The sequence below is a fragment of the Penicillium griseofulvum genome (genome assembly GCF_001561935.1).
Source record: "Penicillium griseofulvum strain PG3 chromosome Unknown contig_79, whole genome shotgun sequence".
Lineage (NCBI taxonomy): Eukaryota > Fungi > Ascomycota > Eurotiomycetes > Eurotiales > Aspergillaceae > Penicillium > Penicillium griseofulvum.
This window is the reverse complement of record NW_024467420.1, coordinates 1,324,456-1,346,481: the sequence shown is the minus strand read 5'-3', so window position 1 is coordinate 1,346,481 and position 22,026 is coordinate 1,324,456. Positions and strand designations below refer to the sequence as shown.

Here is a 22,026-nt window from a genome sequence, read left to right as displayed (position 1 = left end):
AATTTAGACAGGCCTCATGGGAACGCAGCCTTCCGCGGGTGTTCTCTCGTGGCATCATTGGAATGAAAATAGAAAATTGGGGGAATTAGATGCGGGGTATGTCCGTATTTTGATAGTTCAAGATAGATCGTCACAATTAAAAGAGGGGAAATAGTCCAAGAGATAATGAGAAAATAAGATAATGCAGGTTAAAAGTCCAGACCTTGGAGTAATCGGAAGAATCTCCTCTTTCATAGGTTCCCCCCTCTCGCCCTGATATTTTATGCTCAAAAAGGTTAAATAATCCGCGTGATTTCTTTTTTGGACATCGTCTAAATTGTCTAGAATTCTCTAGATTCTCTATTTTGGTAAAAATTAACATTTGTTGATGCGCACTACTTCAAAACGGCCTGCATAGCTATGCATCCAGAAGTATAATAGTCTATCTTTACTATGCAATAGGTGGAGTTGGCCGTTTAGCAGTGTCTAGAGATAGTGTTCACATGACCTTTGATGCTTAGCAGTTCCAAGTTACCAAGTTGTCTCGTGATATGAATTCTTGCATGTAACATGTCATCATCGTGATGCAAAGCTAAAACAACTACTCCGAATTATATGCACATCATTAAACCACCATAGTTTCAGGTGCCGTTGCTTCAATAGTAGGAGGTCCACCCCCACATCCTCCCCCACAGCAACCCCCCGAGGTCAAAGCTGATCCGTCCTTGCGTGTCAACTTGGAACAAAAGTCCATATCCTCTTTGCTCACTGCCTCTTCCTTGGGCATTCTTTGTCGTGCGGGCCAAATCTCCTCCCCTGCGTCCTCTTCCCGCTTATGATGCCCCATGATCAGGTCACGAACGACCTTCTGGAAGTAGACTGGCCCCTCTTCCGCCCTGGAGTGGGGTTGGGCATTTACAAGAGCTCCTGAGTTGAGATTCTTTTGTGTTTCAACACAGATATCGTTGTGCTCGGACATAATACGCTTGTATGTTTCATTGATGGTTTCAAACTCTTCGTCGTTGGAGTCCGTGTGGCGATAGACTTCATAGCGCACTGAGCATGTGGTGGGGCTTGTAGACACGATTCGCTGCATGACGAAGAAGTTGGGCCTGCTCACAGAATTAGCATCAACCTGAAACATTGGCACTGAATACACTTACAAGACAGTCATGACAGCATTGGGGAAATAATATGTGCTGGCAATCTTCAGCGCATTGACTACCTCCTCAGTTGTGGAGTTGCCGTCTATGGTATCTGCGGCATCCGAGCTGTGATTGGAAATCGAGGGACCGTAAGATTCATTGTAGTTATCTGCCAGAATCTTCCAGTTGTACTCCCCACTCATTTCCCAAGCGTGGTCGAAGTTATAGTCATCAAAGTTAAAATCGTCGAAACGTGGCTGCAGGTCGATTCCTTTGAACTCATCTTCCCACGAGATCTCGGGCTTCTCACCGGCATCCAAATTGAGCCAGATAAAACCGTTGACATCAATATGAACATGGATCGGAAGAAGGCCGTTCTTGCTCTTATCGAAGCCTTGGAGATCTTGATAGCCAGGGGCCTTAGCAAGTTTGCCATTAAGGCCGTACGACCATCCGTGATATTGACAAGAGAAAATCCCGGAGCTGCCACCCTCTTCGGTAACCACTGGGAATGCACGGTGCCGACAAATGTTGTGGAAAGCATTGATATTTCCCTCACGATCTTTCACCAAGATAAAGGCGTATCCGGCGATGTCGTATCGGAGCCAGTCGCCTGTTTTAGGGAAGCGCAGTTTATGTGTGGTCAAAAGCCATTTCCGGGAGAAGATGGCCCGTCGCTCTAGTTCATGTATATCCTGTGAAGAATACCAGGAAGCAGGGAGAGGGTGTGCTGGGGAATTGTCATCGGCGGGGCTGGGAGATGTCTCTGCTCCCCCAAGTCCGAGGTAATTCTTGAGCATCGACATGTTGAAGGCTCAAAGACAACTTTACGTAGAAAGACTAGTTGAGAAATATTGGTTTGGAATTCTGTTAATTCTGTCATCTAGAGCAGAATGTGAGTCCCTTAATATATGTATCGATCACCATCCCAATGACAATTACCACGATCATGAGTTCATACTTCCCAATGAGGATATCAGATGTACAAGTGTCGACCGATCACAGGATCGGAACGGAGGCTAAGCCGTTTATCGCCCGACATATTTAAGATGGTATAGACCGTGCTAGAACCTGACGATCAGAGGGAGATCGGTTGACGGGCTGCAATTGCCGCGATGGGTGAACGCCACTCGGATGGTCGGGTTTCCTGCCGAGCTCGTAAATCAATGCAGAAAGGAAAACCTCTGTAACGTAGAGTTTCAATGTTCGGAGGTTATGCATATAAGCCCTTATTCCCAAATAGGGGTATATCATGGTGCATTGCAGTTACGAGGTGTACCCTCAAATTCAATTGGGTGTTTATATTTATTGAATTTGATCAAAAATAGATATCAAATGGTTTTCGAATGGGATAAAGGCAGGATAGTCTTAACTTCCCCGCATAAGTTCTCAGCCGATCACATGAGCGGGGGGGTATGTGCTTATCGTTGAACTATTGGGGTAAAGCCTAGTTTCTTCCTCTTCTCTTTTGTAGGTGAAACCTCGCGTTTCTTTTTGTTTTTTTTTTTTTTTGACTACAATTGAACAAATTGCTAACACTCTTGAGGATTGCGTCATACTGTATTAGAGACTGGAGAATATGAGATGCGTTGAAAATGGATTCCTGCCAATTGTAGAGTATCAACAACCGAGCTGGTCCCAGTTCTAATGTACCCCGCAACGGGACCAACTCAACCACTCAACGCCACCGTCAACCTGTCTTAGTCTAGGAGTGAGATAAAAACTCCTTGTATTAACCAATTGCCTAATATGAGCTCAATCGGCGACAACTACACTATACACAAAGTTTCATTAAAGCGAACCCGGCAAGCTTGTGGTCCTTGTCGGTAGGTGCCAAGCCCCCGATCAAAAAAAAAAAAATCTCGAGACTGTCAGGATACTCGACGGATTGCCGAATCGATTTCTAATATGACATCTTGTCAGCCGGAAAAAGGCACGCTGTCCAGGAGAGAAACCATCATGCTCGCTTTGCCATAGACTTGGGCAACGCTGCTCATATGGACCGCAGGCGTCCCGTGGGAAAAGCCATTCGGTTTCGGCTCCTCCTGTTCAGAGCCAGGAAACACAGCACAGCACCAATGAGGTATTTATGCTTCCCGTCCTACCCGAGCTACTGAAACTAGGGTAAATCTTAGAATCATGCTAAATTCATCAGATCCAAGGGGATATCTCGAGCTCTGGGAGGCTTCAGCGTATCGAAGAAAGATTAGATGCGATGGCACTTTTACTTCAGTATGCAACACACTTCGTATCCGAACCTCACAAGTTGCTAATCAAATGGTTTTCTATTTATTTAGAGAAGGCTTACCAATATCTAATTCATTACGAGAAGTGTCGAATAATAACCAGCTTAATGATGATCGCAACCAAGAGCCTTCTTATGACGACTTTGATATAATGAATTGCCCAGAGGGTCACTCGCTAGCTTCTCAAGAGTACGTTTGAATTTCCGCCTTATTGATCACCGCAAACATGCTAATGGCAATCAAGCGGAACGTTTTTTCCGGTTGGATTTATCGAGCGGGAAGTAGAGACGTACCTTGCCTACTTCCATAACCAACTATATTGTGTTTTTTCAAAAGAGTGGCTGTTGAGATATACCGGCTCGTTGCCACCTGAGGTCGCATTCCCATTAGTGGCCCTCACTTCCCGTCTGCCTCAGCGATTTCGTGGGCCTTTGCATGAAAATTCACCTAATGTCAAAACATTCGCAGAGAAAGCATGGCACCTTTTGTCAAGTCAATACAAAGATGGCAAAATGGGTCTTTCATTTCTCCAGGGTACATTTCTTATGGCCCAGGTAGATTTTGCTGATGGAAAATCCCATCGAGCGTATGCGTCCGTTGCTCTTGGATTGCGTGCTATTCAATCCGTAGGGTTGAACAAACAAAGTGACTCGTATCTCTCGAGTGACATAGAGATCGAAAATAGGAAACGAATTACTTGGGCATTTTTTATGCTCGATCGCACTTATAGTGCGTCCAGAAACTACTCACTCTCCCTCTCGGACAAGCAGTTCACACTTCCGTTTCCTTTCCCAGAGACGGATGCGCTGTCCAGTGATAATGGGACACTAGCCTGCGGATCTTTGCATGACGGTCCTGGAAGACAAGGGCAAAAGGTTGATCATGGGATTCTGGCATGTCTCCTGAGGCTGTACTCATTATGGGGAAAAGCCACAGAGTATGTCTTTGAACCCGTTTCCGAGAACTCGCTACCTCCATGGCAAACGGGATCCGCTCTTGCGATACTTGAATCAGAATGGTTGCAATTTGAAACACATTTCGCGGACGCGCATCGATATATTAACGTTGATTTCAAACGCCGCGCCCGAGAAGATCCACAATCGCGTACATACCTCTCGACCTGGGTGTGTGTTCAATTTCTTTTTCATTCAATCCAGTGCATATTGCACCACCCGTTCGTGATCATGACCAAGCTTCGGAACTTTAACGGGAATCTGTCGGCAACATTTCTGCAAAAGTCGTTTGAGACCTCGCTGCTGCACTCTCGATGGATAGTCCGGTTCATAAAGGAAATGTCAGAGGTTGACTTTGAGATTTGTGATCCTTTTCTCGGATATTTGGCTGCGATCGCAGCCACAATTCAGCTGGAGCATACTAGCAGCAAAAACCCGCAAATTGCTCTTCTGCTCAATAAAGAATTTCGAATCCTTGTTGACTTCATGACGGAGCTGTCGGTGTATTGGGGAAATATGGGCGTGCTGGTAAGTCTGCTAGCAAAATATTGGATCAGGGTGCTAATTATTTTCTCTTTCAAGGTTAACAAAGTGAATGACCTGGCCGCTCGTCATCAAAATTATGGATCACTATATTATAATCAAGAAGGTTTCTCGGGCGCTTTATCCAAAATGCCAACCCCCTCGACTATGCCCCGAATGTCGGCAGAAGATGAGGGTCTTATGTGGGAAATCCTCGATTTTGGCTGTTCATCAGGGGGAGACGAGGCGATGAAGTTCGGGGATCTGGCTATCCCTCAAGAAAGCAGAGTGCAAACAAATGAAGGCCATGTTGCACAAACCGGAACCTCCTCAAGAACAGGTCAGATGAACAACTATAACCAGAGAGGGGGAATTCCCGCAGACCTTGAAAATTTTGACCAAGTATCCGAATCCATCAACGAAGGCCCTTTACCTGAGTGGCCATTTCAAACGAGGGGCGGTGATGGGATTGAGGCAGCAATGCCTGACATTCCGGATTGGATGATCTTGGGAGATTATATGGCAGAGCATCTGTGAGATAATTAAGGGAAGTCTGTGAGTCGTGTAGGATAGTGTAAGTTTGATTGATATAAGACGAAGAAATAGAATGGCCTTCATCTCGAAAGTATGCTTTGTAAAAGTATGTACTAAATATATATGTCGATAAAATTCCTATATATAACGTGTTATACTGCTTTTATAGTGCCCGTAATGTCTTCAAATCTTGCTTGGTCGGGATGAAGCAGCTTTCAATGCCGTGTCAAATGCGTCGAGCTCTTGGGCAGTCAACTCCCTTCGCTCTGGTCCTCCACGACTTCCATCTCCCATGAATACTTCTCCCTGGAAACGCTCACTGAATTGGGTAGGGAACTTCCATTTTTCAAGTAACTCCCGCGAAAGCTTGCGTTGGAAGCTTCCTACAATGTAGTTTCCAATGACAGGTAGGAATTTGAAAGCGCTAGAAGCGAGAATATTAGCGTTGATGTGCTCGAAATATGCTTTTGGTTCACTTACTGTCCGCTTCCTCCAGTAGCAATGAACAAGTTCTTGTGCTCTGGGTGGAAATCAAAGATAAAATCCCCGGTCGGAGTGTCGTTGTACCAACAGATTCCCACCTTTTCAAAGCCCCTTGGTGCCAGCTGGGGGAAAAGGTCCATCAACCCAGATGTCAGACGCTTCAATCCGTCGGCGGGGATGTAATTCGCCCGCGAAGTAACTGCTGAACTAGGCGGTGCAGATGTGACCGAGTGCTCTGCACGGGTATAACCAAAACCATGACAGGCAACCTTCAGGTATCCAGTTGGCTCGTGAGGAGGGAAAGCAAAGAAACCAGTCGAAAAGTTGAAGTAGATAGGCAGATCCCTGAGCTGGGTGACTTCCTCTGGGGTAAGGCGCAGATACCCAACAACCTGTCCAGCAGCAAGCATTGAGTTCCAAGCCGGGATTAGACTCGCAGTCCATGCACCAGTGGCGACGATGAATTGGTCGCCCTCAACCCGTCCGTTCTTGGTACGGGCAGATTTGATCGTTCCATCCGGCCGCTTTTCGAATTCTTCAACATGGCCATTCGGACCTGTGATGAACGATACACCTGCTGAAGCACAACGGGACATCAGACGAGCGCAGGCAAGGCCAGCATCCGCCCAGCCAGCGGATTTGTTGTAGAACCCGTCAAACCCAGGAGTGGCTAGTCGGCCACTCAATTTGGGGAAATGCTGTTTCGCCTCTTCTACACTGCCGACCGGAACCCATTCTTGTCCCATCTCAGTCAAGACTTGCTTTGTTTTGCAGCTGTACTCCTGTGCTCGAGGCTGCACGGGCTGCTCTGGGGTGCCATCTTGACAGACCCATAAGCAGGGAGTCTGATGGAAGGCTTCTTGATAATCCCCGGTCTGCCAAAGGTCGAATGCCTCTTTCGCAATCTCAGCGTAGATGGGGTCTCCGTAATCGAATCGGATAATGCGGGAGATGTCGTTGCTCGATCCGTCAGGGACTGGAGGCACTGAGCGGTCTAGGATGGTGACTGACTTGTAGCCTTCTTCCTTTAGTCTCAGCGCCGTACCGAGACCGAAGGCTCCAGCTCCAATGATAACGACTCGTTGGTCCGTATCCATTATGACAGTCAATTTTGAGATAATGAGATTCTGTATAGTCAATATAACAACACTATGGGGGAATATATATTTGACGGGCGGAAGCCAGGATCCGTTCCTCACGGTCCGTTAAGAAATACATCGGGAATAGAAGTCTTCTAGATCTCTAATCATAGGAAATTATTTCCTTGTCCAAAAATAACAAGCAATACGTCTATTGGATCCTGTTTGAATAATACCAATAGGTGCGTGTACTACCATGTTCTATAGTGTATGGATGAGGGAAAGAACACCGCCAACGGCCCGGGTACGGTCCGGCTACTGTACTCGGTAAAGACCAATGGTGCCATTCTTCAACTACTGACGCAGCAGGTATCACGGTCCCGGGGCCCCACCTGGGCAGGATATCGATTCTCCTCTTGTGGCCATTTCCGACATGTACCTTTACTACTTGAATGCAGCTATTCGGGTGAGTGCCGCCCGGGTGAAAAATGGGTGAAAATCACTCCACGCGACTGCCGCACTGGGCCCTTCAGCTGGTGATAGTGCTCCGATGACCAAATCTCTTGGCATCTGCACAATGTCCTCAGCCCAACGCACGGCCCAACCCCTGTGAGTTGGGCCCAATAGCTTCATGATCGAGAAAGCAGCCTATTTTACCAGATCAATCTATGTAGGTCAGAGGCCGCTTTAACTATGGATCCTTTGAGCATCACCACCGGTGTTTTCGCCCTCCTACATGCTTCCCGCAAAGTCATTGATCTCATTTCAACGATAGCCAACGCATCAGCTGAAATACGTTGTCTTGTGGTTGAGATCACTACCACTCGTGCTCTCCTCTCGAGCATCGTTGATATTGCCGGCGTAGATGAAACATGGAACAAGAGTTTACGAGAACTGATGACTAATGATGGTCCTATGCGAATGCTAGACTCGCTTTTGTCAAAGCTGGAGCACCGTTTGGGCCAGGAAGTGAGAACTAAAGGTGAGCCAGGGCAGCTGAGGAAGAAGTTAACCTGGCCATGGCGAGCCGATGACACGCGGGAAATGATAAAAGTCGCAAGGGAGGCTAGAGGGTTGCTTGCTGGGGCTCTGGCCGTGGATCATTTGTGAGTACTTATTTTCCATAGCTAGATATCCTTGAATTATTTTATCTCTGGTTACGCCATATTATCTCAATCAACGCTTTGCGGTACCTGATTTATTTTTGAACTTTTCTGAAGCTTGTATCAATCAGGGCCATCTCAAAAGAAATCCGACAAGACACCAAGCAGATCCATGAAGTCTCTCAAAAAGCATTACTGAGGCAGGATGGTCCGTCTTAACTGCACACATCTATAGGATTCTTTATCTAACTCATCTAGTGAGCGATCAACGGATGGCGCTTGAATGGCTGTCAACCGTCGATGCTGCCGAGTGCCACCATTCTGCCCGCGCCAAGCACGAGCAGGGGACTGGTGAATGGCTGCTCGAGTCAGAAGACTTTGGTCTTTGGTTGACTGGTACGAGGGAGATAATGTGGGTGTATGGAATCCCAGGCGCAGGCAAAACGGGTATGTCACGTTAGTTTAGTAAGTCCATGGGAGATGTTAACCGTTTTAGTACACTGTTCAACAATCATTGAGCATGTACAAAAGATCTGCAAAAATGACGACCAATCAGCCTCTCTTTGCATCTATTATTACTTTGACTTCAAAGATCGGAAACGGCAAACCTTTGATGGCTTTATCAGATCGGCCATTGCTCAAATATGCCAACAAAGCACGGTGTTTCCCCGAGAGGTGATGAATCTGTACGAGGACAAAAGTAAAAAGGGCCAGGACCCGAGCCAAGCGACTCTTGTTGAGACACTCCTGATGCTTTTGAAGCAACCTGGAAAGACATATATTATCCTTGACGCTCTGGACGAATGCCTAGCACAAAATGAGATATTCGACCTAATTCTGAGGATCAAGGAGGGCACCGCATGGTTAGCAAATATTCTGGTTACTAGTCGCATGGAACGGCAGATCGAGACCGGGCTGCAGGATATGGTTACTAGGTCGATTCCTCTTCGTGGGCCAAAAGTAGACGAGGATATTCAGACGTTGGTCCGCCACGTGCTCAAATCAGATCCCGTGTTGAGGAAGCGCCCAATCCAGATGAAGAAAGAAATGGAAATCGCCATTATGAATGGAGCCAGTGGAATGTATGTCCTAGAGACCTTGTGTGAACCGTTACCATGTCCTATCATTGACCACGGTTAGCATAGGTTCCGATTGGCAGCATGTCAACTCGATGCCTTACGTTCTTGTTTGTCCCCATCAGCAGTGCGGAAAACGTTACAGTGCCTTCCACAAACACTGGACGAGATATATGAACGTATTCTGTGCGGAATAGACGAAGAGTCCCGCTCTATCGCTTTCACAGCGTTGCAGTTTCTAACAATCTCGTCGCGTCCTGTCAACTTGGATGAGCTATCTGAAATGGTGGCTATCAAGCCTGGAATTAGTGTTCTCGTCGAAATCGATCGACTCTTTGATCCTGCAGATATCTTGACTGTATGCTCCAGTCTTGTTACCACCTCTAGGACATATTCGGTTCAATTGTCACACTACTCTGTTCGGGAATGTTTGACATCGGAGCGAATCTGCAAAGGCCCAGCCAGTCGGTTTGCCATAAAAGAGTCCGAAGCACACCTAGCAATCGCACAGCGTTGCTTGACATACCTGCTGTCATTTGATCAGTCAGCACTATCCGACTACTTTCACAAGGCGTTGGATGACCCCTTTGAAACAAGCTATCCTCTGATAGCGTACTCCGCATCCGAATGGCATGCTCATGTACGGCTTCTCCCTTCAGAATACCAGGCTCAAATTGAACCGATGATTCTGCGTCTCCTGGACCAAGACAACCTCGCTTTTCACCATTGGCTATCTATCTATCGCCGAGGTGAAGATGAATACAGTCCTGGAAGTCCATTGTATTATGCCGCGGAGTTGGGTTTATCATCCATGGTTCGCACAATTCTCGCGTCAGGTGTTGATGTTAACACTATCGGCGGCATGTATGGATCACCACTTGCAGGTGCCACCCTAGAGGGGCATATAGAGGTTGTTCACATATTGTTAGAGCATGGCGCAGATGTCAATATTCAGGGTGGCCTCTATCACACACCTCTACAGGCTGCTTGTGTGCAACAAAGTCTTGATGTGCTCAATCTGTTGCTTCTTCACGGCGCAGATGTTGATATCGCTGGGGGATATTATGGGTGTGCTCTCCAAGCAGCTGCTGCGAGAGGGTGGCCAGAAGCCGCCTTTCATCTCATCAAATTAGGCGCAGATGTCAATCTAATAGCAGGACAATTTGGTACATGCTTACAGGCTGCATCGCGATATTGCCATGAAGAACTTGTTATAGAGCTTTTGGAACAAGGTGCGGACCCGAATGCTGTTGGTGGTTATTACAACACTGCCCTACAGGCAGCTGCGCGAGGTGGACATACTGAAATCATTCACATGTTGTTGGAACATGGGGCGGATGTGCGTATGGAGGGCGGATTCTGCGGCAATGCTCTACGTGCTGCTCGATCTAACCGAAATTACGCTGCCCTTAGGATCCTTGAAGCCCAAGTCCTCTTGGATGTTGCAGACGAGTCTTTGCCACTAAGACTCAATAAACTGCCCGAAGAAGCTGGAGGGGATTGCCAAGAGCCTCCTCTTTAGAATCAAGAATTGTTTTTTTTTTTTTTTTTTTCCCTCGCTATCTTCCTGTCTTGGTCCCTTGCTATCATGCCGGGTTCCGGGGATACCGGCGACCACATACTTTGGGAGGCACTTTTCAGTTCATCCCAATGGCGACTCTTCTCGTGCCAAGTCCATCGTAGAACCGGATTGTCCGCTGCCACTTGTAGTGGTGCATGGTAGAGTAGCATGATACTAACCGTATGTGATGTTTAGCTCATATAGGCCTAAGTAAGGTATGTGATATCGACGATGCGATAGCATAGTTATAAGAATTACCGGCCACATACCTCTAATATCTCTAGACCATGATCTGGATCTCAGGACGCGGAGTTTGTTCATTAACTCCGTTCCTTCGGGCTCTTCGGCTGTAACTCCGTCCGTTCGAGCTATTGTTCGGGCTGTTTCTCCTCGCGAAAACGCGAGAACTTCACTATTTTGGGCATCCGGCTCGGTCTATAAAATGGGCATGGATCTAGATCTGCGTGGACAGAACTCAAAACATCTCCCCTTTTTATCCTATTATTTCCGGTCCCCGAATTCGATTGCAAACAAGATGGCAGCTTCTTCCAAGATCCTTCTACATGGCGGTACTCTTTTAGTACATGATGTCGACGAGAGGGTGGTACCGCGCCGGCTCGATCTTTTAATCGATGGGAATGCCATTGTCCAAATTGAGGAAAATATTGACGTAGATGAACAAAGCGTCAGAATTATCAACTGCAAGGATAAAATAGTATCGCCTGGCTTCATCAGTACCCACCACCACCTATGGCAAACCCAGCAAAAAGGCCAACACGGCAACCATAGTCTTCTGGAATACCTACCATGCATGAATTTCATCGGAGCGCTCTACTCACCCGAGGACGCCTTCTGGGGTCAACTTAGTGGCGCAATGGAGGCTGTGGATGCTGGTACAACATCAGTTGTCGACCATTCACACCTCAATCTTGGCCCCGAGTACCGTAAGAAACCCATATTCTTGCCTTTTTTTTACAAGCGATACTGACTTGCATAGCACCGACCTTGATTAATGCCTTGATTACTTCTGGCCTACGAGCTGTGTACTGTCAATGCGTGCCGAGAATCGTGGACAGAAGTTCTTTGACAGTCACGGACGACTATGACCCTGCATCCGCACTCACCAGCTGGAAAGAACTTGCAAAGTTTGCCCCTTTTGCTGATGGTAGAGTCCACCTTGGCTTTGCCGTGGATAATCTATATCTACCCACCAGTCAGCTGCAGGAGCTCTACACCGAGCTCCGATCAATGCACGCAAAGATCATCACCACGCATGGTGTGGCAGGAAAATCCTTTGGCAACCCTCCGTCTGCTGTGCAACTTCTCAACAATGCTGGTTTACTTGGCCCTGATATCCTTATCTCTCATGCGAATTTCCCGAAGGATGGTGATGCCGCGCTTTTGGCTAGTCACGGCGCCTCTGTTTCTGCAACACCCAACACAGAGCTCCAAATGGGGTATCCTCCTGTAGCGTTGATGCCTGAATTTCAACCAGTTTCTAGTCTTGGAGCAGATTGTCACAGCTGGGGAACCGGATTCATGCCTGGACAAATGCGTCTCTTACTTCAGCATGCCAGAACAAACTACTCGGACATATTAGCGAAGGAAGGGAAGTGGAGTCGGCATGTTGGACCTCTGGTTGAACATGTATTCAATCTGGGCACGATCGGCGGTGCTCGGTCGATGGGAATGGCTGGGGAGATCGGCCAGATCAAGGTCGGGGCCAAAGCGGATTTGGTTATCTTCGATACGAAGAGTCCGTCAATGTTGGCGGCTGCTGAGGAAGACCCAGTTTCTGCTATCGTACTCCATTCCAGTGAGAGGGATGTTGAAACCGTTATCGTGGACGGCGTTGTGAGAAAGGAAGGAGGAAAACTGCTGCCTGTTTCGATCGCGGACGCTCCTACTTCTGCTCTGAACTTGACATCGAGCAAACAGCAGCTTGAGTGGATGGATGTTATGACCAAAGTGTTGGACAGCCGAAAAACGATCAAAGCTAAAGCGCAAGGAATCGATTTCAAAGCGGGAGAAGAAAAGATTATTGATGCGTTTCACATGAATCGAAATGATATGAAGGAGAATATCTAATGGGACTATGTATAATATCATCTGTCGAGGAAGTTTGGATCTCCGTTCGCGTGATTTATGCTCAAAACGACTAACTAAAGGAACTTGGATAGTTGCTACCATGTGGCAATTCTATGTCATTGATGCCATTTGTTTTTCTAAGGAAAGTTAAGCGAATTGCAAGTTATCACCAAATATTTAAAAAAACCCTTTCAATAGATGGATTTCCTATTGTTGTCGCGACCCCACAAGAACAATATCAAGATCCTCTATCTCCGAGCTATTCTTCGTATTGTTGCCATTTCATTGTACACCTTTGGAATAAAAACTCCGTTTTATTTTTATTTCCCCCTTTCTCTCCCTCATGCAATCATTACAGTCATGGAACGAGTCGTGATCGTCGGAGCAGGTTCGCAGTAGATGACAATCAGATTGGCCTTAGCTAACTTATTAGGTCTTTACGGTCTCATCGCAGCTAAAACGTATCTACAAATCGTCGGAGAATACGACGGTGAAAATACAACCAAAAGCACAAATGAAATCGCCGAAGTTCCTGTCTGTTTTACGGAGAGCATCGAGGCTTGTCGAACAACCTCCAACAGTCACCTTCTTGTGATTGACTCTGCCTCGGATATTGGAGGTACTTGGGCGGCAGAACGGCTTTATCCAAATTTGTTGAGCCAGAACTCGTATGGTCTTTATGAATTCAGTGACCTTCCTCTTTCCGATGTGGTTCCGGAGGAACAGGCGGATGATACACACAATCAGTTCATTGCAGGCTGGAAGATCAATCGTTATCTCCGTGCATGGGTTGAGAAATGGCAGCTCGAAAAACACATAAGATTGAACTGGAAGGTAAGATCACCATCAGTCTGCTCTATGATTACGGCATTTCTAAATAATCTATAGGTCGACGACATCAGTCGCCTAGAAACCAAAGAATGGAAGCTCAACATTAGTGTATCCACACCCCCGGGTCGGCGCATTACCATTATCTGCGACAAGTTAGTTTTGGCTACAGGATTAACCTCAGTGCCAAATATCCCAGACACAAAGGGGCCATCACATCCCTCTGATGATTCTGCTCCAGTCATTCATGCCAAGGATGTTGGAGAATGGGCTCGAGAACACCTGGGATATCAGCCGCTGAAAGCACCTGAGCCCCAGCCCGTTAGCATGACAGCAAAAGAGTTTCCTTACCCGCAACTGCGATCGGTTGCTATTTATGGAGGTGCGAAGTCATCATTTGATCTGGTCCATTTCTTTGCGACTCTACATCGCAACGACGCAAAGCTGCACCTCAAGTCTACACAGGAGAATCCTGTGCAAGTACATTGGATCATCCGTGATCGAGGTGCAGGGCCCGCGTGGATGGTGCCGCCAATGTCTACTCTCCCAAATGGCGACACCGTTGCAAGCGATAAGGCTGCCAGCACCCGGTTGCTCACCCATCTCACTCCGTGCTGCTACGAGACTCCAAAACGCCTGTCTCTTGGGCCATCCGGGGGTCTGCACTGGGAAGGCTCATGGCTAGCTCGGCTATTCCATGGCAACCCTGTAGGTCGATGGTGGATTCGGTGGCTCTGGCGATCGATTGATAAAGGCTTGGAGGAGACGGCACAATACGGCTCAGATCCGAAGATGGGAAAGCTGCGCCCAGACAATAGGTGAGTTCAATGAGACGTCATTTGCAGTATACGGTAACTAATAACTTTCAGTGTTGTGTCGTGCGCATCTGGTATTGGGATTGCAAATCAAGGAGACCTCTGGGAAACAATCAGATTACCCCATGTGAACGTGTACCGATCAGCCATCACAAATATCGTCGCTACCAGGGCGGAGAAAACCACGGATTCGTCAACAAAAGCGTCGGTTCATTTGTCAGACGGCAATTGCATTGATGAAGTCGATCTGGCCATCCATGCGACGGGATATAAGCCAATAGTTCCGATTCGGTTCGAGCCACCAAGCCTCCGCCTAGAACTGGGGCTTTCGGCCCTAGTGGACTCGGGAGGCGCGGACATTCCCGAGAACCGTGAAATTCCAACGGGAACACCGGAGATGATCAATGGACCACTAGAATCCACCATAAATGACCGCATCCAGCATTGGGAAGATCTAGATCGACGTTTGGAGGTTACGGTCAGGAAGACCTTGAATGCGACAAGGTGCACTTTCACAGATCGGGGTCCTCCCTCATGGACCGAGTTTCACAAACTGGTGCCATATCGCCTATTCCGTCGCATGGTTGCACCTGAATTAGTCGCACAAGGCGACCGCTCGTTTGCAACACTCGGTGTTATTCTATCATCAACTATTGCTGTTGTTGCGGAGGTTCAAGCTCTCTGGGTGGCGGCGTTTTTGACGGGAGGGCTTGACTCCCCGGTGGATATTAATTCGACCCCAGGCAAGGGTCTCTGGCTTGGGAGTCTTTCGCCGGAGGATATGGAGAATGCTACCTCCGAGGATGTGGTCTTGGGCTCATTGACTGGGACTGGCCTTGAAGTTGAGGCTATCCAGGTACTTTTGTTGCGCGAAACCCGGAGAACATCGTAAGCTAACCAATGCAACAGTACAATGACACTCTTCTGCGCGACCTGGGATTGAACCCACACCGACTCGGGGGTGGGTTCTACACTGAGCTAACAGGGGTATATGGGCCTTCGGTGTATGCTGGAATTGTGGATGAGTGGAGGAAGGGTCAGAGTTTGGCAGTGAAGAAAATGTAGTTGCGCCAAGTGTTGATAACTCATTGTAATAATTTGCTAGTTGCAAGTTAATTTATTATTAGCGGTCGGTTTTGACACCCATGTCTCTGTGATCAACTGGGCAGTTAGGGCCGCCCGGGTAAGCACGATGACAAAGCAAATCATGTGGCACATGGGCTGTCATGTCATGGCGCTTGCGCTTTCCTAATATGGAGGCTTGGCCACCCGTGCACCTTCCCGATTAGAAACCGTCGGTCTCCCCCCTCACAGCCCTGGAGTCTCCTATATTCGCCTGCCATGGAGCGCAGGAAACAAACCCGCCTGACCCGGTGTCGCACCGGATGCATGCGCTGTCGGGTTCGACGCCGAAAATGTATGTATTTCCGGATATGTAAAATATTCAAGTCTAATAGGATTCAGGCGACGAAGGCAAACCGCGATGTCGAAACTGCACTGAGCGGAACTATCAATGCAGTTATGGTACCCAATTGTCCTTTTTATCGAAGAATGCACGTACCGTGCAAACATCAGAAGTCGAAGCACCACCTGCTAGCTATGAAGAGATTCGCGTAGGTTTTCCGGCTCTAATCACAAGGCAGAGGTCTGATTTAATTGTATGTATAGTTCATCACTCAAGGGACCTCAAAAGACTGCAACGAAACTGAGGATCATGCGCTGGACGAAACAACCTCTCACATTGATGTGACTCCACAACCACAAGAAGCCGACCCTAAAACACCTAGCAATGTCAGAGACGAAGCCGTGCCATTATGGCCAGCCCTGACCCCCCGTGCCGCAGATGAACAGAACTATACGAGCCTCAATGACAAAGACGAAACGGCCATCGCCGGGTTGCTGGCCCTCGGTATGAATGAACCCGACGTCTCCCTGTCAGACCTCGTAGTTCCATCACCAGGGACTCCAATGATACCATCGAATTTGTCACATCACTTGCCCTTCCCTTCGCAAGTTATACAAAATCCACCTGATTCAAGTCTCGAGACACTCTCATCCACCGAGATACAAGTCCTGCTACGGCACTATCGTTATGAAGTAGCACCCTGGGTGAGCGTTTCGAAATCGTCATGGACCGCAGAGTGCTAACTGCAGTAGTTGGACATATGTGACCTTGGGCAATCATTTGGAATCCAGGGACTCCAGTTAGCGATGGTCTCATCGCCTATCTGGAACTCGATTATTGACCTGTCCTGGACTTCTTTCCACCAGCTTCATCCACAAAAGCCACCTGGAGAGGGGAGACAGACATTCCTTCGGAGGCCCGACTCGGATATGCAGGTTGATATTACAAATCTCGGACTGATAAGCGCTATAGATCAAGTGAAAAAATGTATATCGAATATCTCTAATATGTCGGACACCGAGAGGCGGTGCGACAATGACCTCATGAGGGCCCTGAGTTCCCACTCAGTGGGCAGAGACATCAATTCCGCGATTTATTGGCTCTTTTTCAGGCTTGGTATGGATTCCGAAACAAAATAGGTAGTTTTGACTATGGACTGACATATGCCGGCGCGTCAGATCTTGCGACAGCGTTAGCGACCGATGGAGACATGCGCGTACCGCTTCCCCCATCGTTTCCATACTACACAGAAGTAGATCTTGTGGCTGATCCGTTCGAGATGGTTTTCTTCTACGCATACCGCCCTTTATGGCTCTGCGCAAGAGCGATCCAGTTTGTGCACAACGAAGAGGTTTCTCCCGATCGGCCCCCGCTCCATATATGGATCCAGCTGGTGGAAGAACTGCAACAATGGTATCGTGAGCGACCAAAAGAATTTCAACCGATGCTAGAATTAGAGCTGGATGATCAATTAGCTGGGCCAGAAAGAAGTTTCCCGGTCGTTCTCTTTGCGAATGGAGCAGGCTTGTTTGGCAACCAGCTATACCATACAGCCATGTTGATCTTACTACACAATCGGCCTCGCACCGCACGCATTGCGAACTTCCACTCTGTTGCTATGTCGCCGTTGTGGCATGCCCAGCGGATATGCAGTATTGGCCTCAACAATGATCGTCAAGAGTGCTGGGATCCATGTCTCCTGGCATCATTTCTGCTGGCTGCTCGTCGGATGACACACGAGTCGCAACAACGTGAAATTGTGCGAGGGTTCGATCGTATCCGTACGGTGACAGGGTGGAACGCAACGAACTGCTTGCAGAGCCTGCGAGCAGAGTGGAACGTCCTTGATGGGATATAGTAAAGGTTTTCTTTGATGTGATCATTAAAGTTGCAACCGATGCTCACCCTGTTACGGGAAACGGGTCTCTGTCAATAGTCCGGTCTGAACGCGAGACATGATACCCCCAGGCGAGTTCGAGGTCGCGGATGCGCCAGCAAGCGCCCCACCCTGTCTCAGCTTCAATATGACGGATCAGGTCGATTATTATCGCGTGCTCAGATACATGGCTGAACAGCCTTCCTGCAATCCATAGCGGCTGGATGGCGTTGTTCAAGCATCCATGGTGCGGATTGGCGAGCGAAATCCCACAAATGCGCCTGGCATGCCACAGTGCGGACCTTGCAAGTGTTGGCTGCAGCTTGATAGATTTGGGCATCAAGTTGAGCAACAAAATGCATGCCGTGTGGTATAATTGGTTCGATGATATAGCCGCCCATTGCATGAAAAGAATATGGGGGAATGGTTTTGTCGTTGTTGTGTGGATTGGCAATAGCTCCGGTGGTCTGTTGTCAAGCCAGTGTTGCAAATCATTCCAGAGTCCCAGCCAGCGGTGATTGAAGGCCTCTCCGGTGCAGTCATTATGAATGCCCAGCTCCACAAACTGAGTACGATCAGCCACCAGCTCGCAGGATTTTGCGCAAAGGTATACGGCGTAGTTGGCGTGCATGTCCGGGGACTGTGCAGCCTCAAAGAGCTGCGCAGCATTGTCTTCATGATATCCAGGTGCGAGCCATTTGCTAGGTCGAAGAAGAGTGCTTTGTGTCCCATCAGAGATCAATGCACCACATAGGTCTAGTTATTCTTAATTAGTGATATCCTTGTCATCTGCCCATGAATATTGGATCTCACCCATCCGTGCGTAGCACCAAAACACTGCTTGTAGAAGGCCGCTGCTGAACCCGTTCATTCCGAAGGCTTCAAAAAGTGCCGCACACCCCTCCAAATGACGCTGCCAATCCTGCGCCCGCGCAGACATCATCTCAAGACAGCAGAGCAGTACGCAGGCGGCTACAACTTTAGGATCGCGCATTTGTAGCAGCGGGCTCAGCAGGCGAATCGCTTCCTGGTAAAGCTCCAGGCTGTCAAATGAGTTTTGGATCCCTTCCTTCCTCTCCATTTGTCGGGCGGATATCGCGAGGATCGCATTCATTAGGGCGGGGAACGATTGGGCCAGCGCAGGGATTTGCACTCGAAAGGTACATTGCGAATCGAACATATCGAGCTACGGTCGGGATCAGTGATTGTTGAGAACATCGCAAACAACCTCACTTACCCATGGCGCCACCTGCCCGACATAGTTCTTCAAGTACTCAATGCGACGGAGATTTGATAGCACAGGACGCGTTTGCGTCTCCTCTCTGTCGGGCAATTGTGTGTCTTGATCTTGTGTATCTGGGCTCGGTGTGCGGGTCGGGGCTGCAGACTGCGCGAGATTGAAAAGCATGCATCGTAGTTCCTCCTGGGAGGCTAGAAAGCCTGGGTCGTGGGAGAATTCATCGGGCCAGCTGGTGGCGCCTGATGGAGAGGCGAATGCAGCATCGGCGGTATTGGAAAGAGTCGCGTCAGGGCGGGACCAGTTCATGGCGTAACTGGAGACACGCACTGTTCCAGTTCATAGAGAAGAGAGTTGGATCGGATCATCGGGCCCCGTTGCACTGTGAATCCGGGAGTAATCAAGGACATGCAAAGAAGAAAATATCCAAGAGAGTTGAGGTTGAAGTGGAGAGCCGAGAACGAAGACACTTCTCCGTTGACACTCCTCGGGCACTTCATATGTCTTTTGATAACTTTGCTACCGTTTGTTAATTAAATAATATTACTCCCAATATTTACTTGTTCTTCTATGGATATCAATACAATCACATTTTACAGTTTCCGAGGACTCGACAGTGCTCATATATCGCCACCACGCCGCGATCATAGCTCATGATATACTCCATCTATCTCAAATCACTAGTCACATTCTGATCCTCGATATATCATCCTACGCAGTCCGTACAGTGCAGATCACTGCAAGACAGGGATGTGACCTTACAACGCAGTTGGCCGCAACCCCTGGCACTTGCAGGAGAAACACACGCAAGGGATAGCAGGGAAAAGACAGATGGCATCTCCTTGCAGGAAGAGTAGTCGACCTTCTGCGTTATGCTTCCAGGCACTGCCGAGTATTCTATATCCTCAGATCTACTATCATTGGACCTCTGTACATTATCCGCGTCATGTACGGCCTCAAACAGTTGTCGATTGTAAGCCTGATGCTTCTTTCAGTAACGGCGGCAAAGAAGGCCGACCGAACAACTGTGCGCATGTTCTCCCTCAAGACCATGATTGATTGCTAATAAGACCAGGTGGGCATTGAAACAGCTGAGAAGAGCCGAGGTATTGATGTGCCGTTAAATGATTGCCATCCAATCGAGGAAGAGTGAGTGAGACTGATTCCTAACTACCGTGCTTTGGCCGAGACTAACGAGTCACAGGGATGTTCTTACTGTGTCTCTGAGAAAGCCATGTCGTCTCTTCACGTAAGTCTGGTGGCAATCTAGCAACTAGACCTTAGCTAATGGTAGTACAGCGGCCCCGACTGCACCGGACACAACACATTCTTGAGCCCCGGAGAGCACTCTTCCAAGGACCCAATTCCCGTCATCGAGTCGATATTCTGCCAGCCATCATTTTGAGGAATACATTGGTCGAAGTGGGGGTTGGGAGTTCATGTCGGCATTCCGTCTGGCTTGAGTTGGTATATAGTATCAGATCAAGCCTATCACTGCTGAACATTTATTCTCCTATTTTAGACGGACTAAAACAAATCATATCATCATACAACAGAGTTCAGCAATACTTAGTTCTCAATGACTGAACCCATCTTCTCTTATTACCACAACTATAACGAAGCCTCCTGCTCATCGACCACCAACACCTTGATACTACCGTTTCGAGTGTCAGCACAAAGGTGTAGCGCATCCTCGGCTTTCTCAAGAGGGAAGACATGTGAAACAAGTTTCTTCAGGTCCAAGATGCCACCACTGAGGCAGGCAATAGCCGGGGGCCAGGTGTCGCGGTAGCGGTTGATGAACCGGAGATCAATCTAGCAAGTCAGCAAGAAATATTCAATATACGGCACATCAATACAACTTACCTCTGCAAGCGAAATATGCATAAACGGTAGGTTGTTCATGATTGCCTTTCCTACACCAATCACCATGACGGTGCCTCCGCGCCGCGCAGTGTACGCAGCAGTGCATACACTACTTTCCACACCAGTACACTCGAGTATGGTTTCCGGAGCAGCGTATTCGCTAGACCCAAAGAGAGCACGAATGGCCTCTCCATTAGCCTTGGCATCCTTTGTCCGGTCCACCTCATATGTAATGCACGAAGGAACAAAGTCTTTCGCAAAGGCCAGCCGAGAGGGCTCTAGGTCCGTCACCACAATGGGGTGAGCACCAGAAGCACGTGCTGCAGCTAAAGCGATCAGTCCAATAGGGCCGGCACCGCATACAACTACACCACGGCCCATAGAAAGACCAGCCGTCTTGATGCCGTGCATCACTACCGAAAGCGGCTCAAGAAGTGCGCCTTCGGCAAAAGTGACGTTATCGGGTAGCTTGTGTAGCCATTTCGCAGGGTGGTTCTTGTAACGTTGAATGGTACCTTCGTAAGGGTAAACGCCGGCAAACTGGACATCCTCGCATAGGTTATAACGTCCCTCGTCACAAAGGAAACATTGTGCACAGGGAACACCAGGTTCAACGGCAACTCGGTCACCTATCAAACTATCAGCTCGGAGATCTTCAAACTCAATGAAACATGCCTACCTGGCTTTAAATGGTTGACACCTTCGCCGCACGACAGAACGATCCCCGAGGCTTCATGGCCAATTGTGCAGTCACCTTCAAACACCAAAGATCCAATGCGGCCGGTCTTCCAGAAGTGGATATCTGACCCGCAAATTCCAGTTGCTTTTATGTGAACCAGCGCCTCGCCTCGTTTGGGAGCGTAAACAGGTGTGTCGACAGATTTGAGCTTGTGGTCTGCAGTCACTTGCAACGAGGGATTGGGATGGGAGACTTTGAGGGGAATGCGATCGCCCATTGAGGCTGTCATGGCCTGCTGGCCGTTTGACTGATCGAGAAGTACCGAAGTCATGGTATATTTTCTGTGTAATTTCACAAAGGTGGGCGACTTCCATTCTTTAAGGGTGCCGTGGGAGCCCAACTAATATTCGATCTAGCAAGTTGTGGCTCGAAATACCTGTTTTGGTGTGGATGGAATTGCCAATTTGATATTGGGTGTGGGGATCGCCCGATTAGGAAATATTAACCATCATCGCTTGCAGTACTATTTCAAGGAGCCTCCCCTCCAAGTT

At 48.3% G+C, this 22,026-nt stretch overlaps 9 protein-coding genes across 9 annotated transcripts; 5 read left to right on the top strand and 4 right to left on the bottom strand.

The window, feature by feature from the left end:
- Positions 1 to 604: 604 nt before the first annotated feature.
- On the bottom strand, positions 605 to 1,924 carry PGRI_004440 (aromatic ring-hydroxylating oxygenase subunit alpha; the record flags this gene model as incomplete). The annotated part of the gene is made up of 2 exons (XM_040788157.1): positions 605 to 1,091; positions 1,143 to 1,924. The coding sequence occupies 2 exons, from the start codon at positions 1,922 to 1,924 to the stop codon at positions 605 to 607; spliced, it is 1,269 nt and encodes a 422-aa protein (XP_040651929.1).
- A 1,958-nt stretch (positions 1,925 to 3,882) lies between these two features.
- On the top strand, positions 3,883 to 5,382 carry PGRI_004430 (fungal specific transcription factor domain-containing protein; the record flags this gene model as incomplete). Its single annotated transcript, XM_040788156.1, has 2 exons — positions 3,883 to 4,851; positions 4,906 to 5,382. The coding sequence occupies 2 exons, from the start codon at positions 3,883 to 3,885 to the stop codon at positions 5,380 to 5,382; spliced, it is 1,446 nt and encodes a 481-aa protein (XP_040651928.1).
- A 180-nt stretch (positions 5,383 to 5,562) lies between these two features.
- PGRI_004420 (NAD(P)/FAD-dependent oxidoreductase) lies at positions 5,563 to 6,959 on the bottom strand (the record flags this gene model as incomplete). The annotated part of the gene is made up of 2 exons (XM_040788155.1): positions 5,563 to 5,803; positions 5,860 to 6,959. 2 exons carry the CDS (start codon positions 6,957 to 6,959, stop codon positions 5,563 to 5,565), a joined length of 1,341 nt encoding a protein of 446 aa, XP_040651927.1.
- Positions 6,960 to 7,518: 559 nt separating this feature from the next.
- PGRI_004410 (uncharacterized protein) lies at positions 7,519 to 10,642 on the top strand (the record flags this gene model as incomplete). Its single annotated transcript, XM_040788154.1, has 6 exons — positions 7,519 to 7,550; positions 7,616 to 8,047; positions 8,176 to 8,252; positions 8,303 to 8,491; positions 8,541 to 9,179; positions 9,318 to 10,642. 6 exons carry the CDS (start codon positions 7,519 to 7,521, stop codon positions 10,640 to 10,642), a joined length of 2,694 nt encoding a protein of 897 aa, XP_040651926.1.
- Positions 10,643 to 11,216: 574 nt separating this feature from the next.
- On the top strand, positions 11,217 to 12,769 carry PGRI_004400 (Amidohydrolase 1; the record flags this gene model as incomplete). Its single annotated transcript, XM_040788153.1, has 2 exons — positions 11,217 to 11,625; positions 11,679 to 12,769. The coding sequence occupies 2 exons, from the start codon at positions 11,217 to 11,219 to the stop codon at positions 12,767 to 12,769; spliced, it is 1,500 nt and encodes a 499-aa protein (XP_040651925.1).
- Positions 12,770 to 13,129: 360 nt separating this feature from the next.
- Positions 13,130 to 17,675, top strand: PGRI_004390 (uncharacterized protein; the record flags this gene model as incomplete). The annotated part of the gene is made up of 10 exons (XM_040788152.1): positions 13,130 to 13,157; positions 13,203 to 13,603; positions 13,658 to 14,415; positions 14,467 to 15,268; positions 15,322 to 15,448; positions 15,540 to 15,595; positions 15,702 to 15,829; positions 15,932 to 16,025; positions 16,081 to 16,321; positions 16,957 to 17,675. 10 exons carry the CDS (start codon positions 13,130 to 13,132, stop codon positions 17,673 to 17,675), a joined length of 3,354 nt encoding a protein of 1,117 aa, XP_040651924.1.
- Positions 17,676 to 17,718: 43 nt separating this feature from the next.
- Positions 17,719 to 19,239, bottom strand: PGRI_004380 (uncharacterized protein; the record flags this gene model as incomplete). Its single annotated transcript, XM_040788151.1, has 3 exons — positions 17,719 to 18,449; positions 18,507 to 18,879; positions 18,931 to 19,239. 3 exons carry the CDS (start codon positions 19,237 to 19,239, stop codon positions 17,719 to 17,721), a joined length of 1,413 nt encoding a protein of 470 aa, XP_040651923.1.
- Positions 19,240 to 19,876: 637 nt separating this feature from the next.
- On the top strand, positions 19,877 to 20,335 carry PGRI_004370 (uncharacterized protein; the record flags this gene model as incomplete). The annotated part of the gene is made up of 4 exons (XM_040788150.1): positions 19,877 to 19,957; positions 20,006 to 20,079; positions 20,135 to 20,179; positions 20,230 to 20,335. The coding sequence occupies 4 exons, from the start codon at positions 19,877 to 19,879 to the stop codon at positions 20,333 to 20,335; spliced, it is 306 nt and encodes a 101-aa protein (XP_040651922.1).
- A 206-nt stretch (positions 20,336 to 20,541) lies between these two features.
- Positions 20,542 to 21,806, bottom strand: PGRI_004360 (NAD(P)-dependent alcohol dehydrogenase; the record flags this gene model as incomplete). Its single annotated transcript, XM_040788149.1, has 3 exons — positions 20,542 to 20,745; positions 20,797 to 21,425; positions 21,476 to 21,806. The coding sequence occupies 3 exons, from the start codon at positions 21,804 to 21,806 to the stop codon at positions 20,542 to 20,544; spliced, it is 1,164 nt and encodes a 387-aa protein (XP_040651921.1).
- Between the last annotated feature and the right edge of the window lie 220 nt (positions 21,807 to 22,026).